This window comes from Salvelinus namaycush, unplaced genomic scaffold, assembly GCF_016432855.1.
Source record: "Salvelinus namaycush isolate Seneca unplaced genomic scaffold, SaNama_1.0 Scaffold947, whole genome shotgun sequence".
In the NCBI taxonomy this organism is placed as follows: domain Eukaryota; kingdom Metazoa; phylum Chordata; class Actinopteri; order Salmoniformes; family Salmonidae; genus Salvelinus; species Salvelinus namaycush.
In genome coordinates, this window is record NW_024061694.1 from 23214 (window position 1) to 25326 (window position 2113).

The 2113-nt window shown below is 47.8% G+C and overlaps 1 protein-coding gene across 1 annotated transcript; it reads right to left on the minus strand.

The window, feature by feature from the left end:
- Window positions 1-253: 253 nt before the first annotated feature.
- Window positions 254-1284, minus strand: LOC120043502 (galanin receptor type 1-like; the record flags this gene model as incomplete). Its single annotated transcript, XM_038988095.1, has 2 exons — window positions 1273-1284; window positions 254-934 (listed from the first exon to the last, which is right to left on the minus strand). Coding segments are annotated over exons 1-2 (693 nt in total), but the record flags the coding sequence as incomplete, so codon positions are not given.
- Between the last annotated feature and the right edge of the window lie 829 nt (window positions 1285-2113).

Sequence of the window (2113 nt, forward strand, 5' to 3'; positions counted from 1 at the left end):
AGCACTGACACACGCGCAGGTTTTCCGGAGCGCAGGGGTGCCGCACATTCGCACTTTGTTCTCGCTCACAGCATTTATTGCCGCGCTTGGATGAAAAACATTAGCATTATAGCCCAATAAATGTCATCATGTGTCATTGTGTCATTTTCCATTATACAGGAGAGTGTTCCAACCTCACTAATGTACACCCTAACCTGTGCGTAAAAGGTAAGCGTTTGACAGTTTCTCTACTACAGAAGTAAAGTTGTCTTACCTTCGCATAGCAGCATATGATCAACCCCAACGGCAACAGATAGCCAATGACTAAAATAGCGACTTTGTAGGTGTGTTTGGAACCGCTTGCGTACCACGCTTCCCAGCAGAACGAACTGTTTGGCGCTTCCGGATGGTCAGTAAGTATCTGGTGTTGCGCCACTGGTATTGAGAATATGAACGATAGCGTCCATATAACACCGACCCCTATGAGGGCATTCCTCCTGTTGCGAATGCAGGGGGACTTTTTGGAGTGTACAACAGCTATGTACCTGTCCACTGACATGGCAACAAGCGTGAAGATGCTCACCAGCATACACACCATCACCAAATAGTGAACACATTTACATAAAAAGGCTCCAAATATCCACTCAGGTAGGGAGTATATAGTCGCCTGGAACGGAACACAGAATAGCAAAAACAATAGATCCGCTATACTTAAATTAAGGATGAAAATGTTTGTCGTACTTCTGTTGCGCCGGGCCTTGATTTTCCCTATTACTATCATCACTAGAGAGTTCCCGACGACACCCAGGAAAAATATACATCCAAAAATCACCGGAACAATCACCGCCTCCGCACCACCGTGGTCTTCTTCACCGGCACCCGCCGTCAGGTTGCCGGTGTTTAATAACTCGGTCCAGACGTAGCCCGTTTCGTTGCCTGGCAGCAGCATGGTTTTCTCTCACACAGCCGCGGCGTCCTCGTCCAGACGTTCCAGGAGTTTAAAGAAATAACAGCGCTGCTATCTCCGGAGAAAGTGGTGATGTTGTCCAGAGCCTCGCATGGTAGACAATCTGGTCTATGTATCACACTCAGTCCAGTAACACCGCTGTGTCAACTTCCAGATGTTTTGGGTTTAGGCTACTTTTACGCATCGTTTAGAGGAAATGGTTATGCGTTTTTATCCACTTGTGAGAAATTCCGCCTACAACAAGTGAAGGCTAGGTCTCCCGATGCGCGTCTTCGACGGAGCACACTGACGACAGCCTGGCTACGACAGATACAGTATAGGCTAACCCAGGCAGTCATGAAGCGGCAAAATGAAACCATGTGCTGTCCAAAACCTCGCGGAGCTCCTTATAGTAACATGAACATGGAGACCTTCCAGCGCTGGTTCCTTCTGCTGTAAAAATAAATAAATAAATAACGTACTAAAACCTTAATGGTATAATTAAGCAATAAAAAACGAGGGGGTGTGGTATATGGCCAATATATCACGGCTAAGGACTGTTCATATGCACTACGCAACACGGAGTGCCTGAATACAGCCCTCTGCCGTAGTATATTGGCCATATACCACAAACCCACGAGGTGCATTATTGCTATTATAAACAGGTTACCAACAGGTTGACAACCTCTACTGTGAAGTATGTCTGGAGATCATTATACCATGGAGCTCAAAGGGTTTGAGTGAAACACTGTGAGGTGTGAAGATTGGAAAGAAAATAACAACCTATTTATACCTCGTCCTGTAACCTTGGTACCGGCTGCAGCGGTCTCTGATTTAGACCAGTCCCTCGTCCTGTAACCTTGGTACTGGCTGCAGCGGTCTCTGATCTCTGATTTATACCAGTCCCTCGTCCTGTAACCTTGGTACCGGCTGCAGCGGTCTCTGATTTAGACCAGTCCCTCGTCCTGTAACCTTGGTACCGGCTGCAGCGGTCTCTGATTTAGACCAGTCCCTCGTCCTGTAACCTTGGTACCGGCTGCAGCAGTCTCTGATTCAGACCAGTCCCTCGTCCTGTAACCTTGGTACCGGCTGCAGCGGTCTCTGATTTAGACCAGTCCCTCGTCCTGTAACCTTGGTACCGGCTGCAGCAGTCTCTGATTCAGACCAGTCCCTCGTCCTGTAACCTTG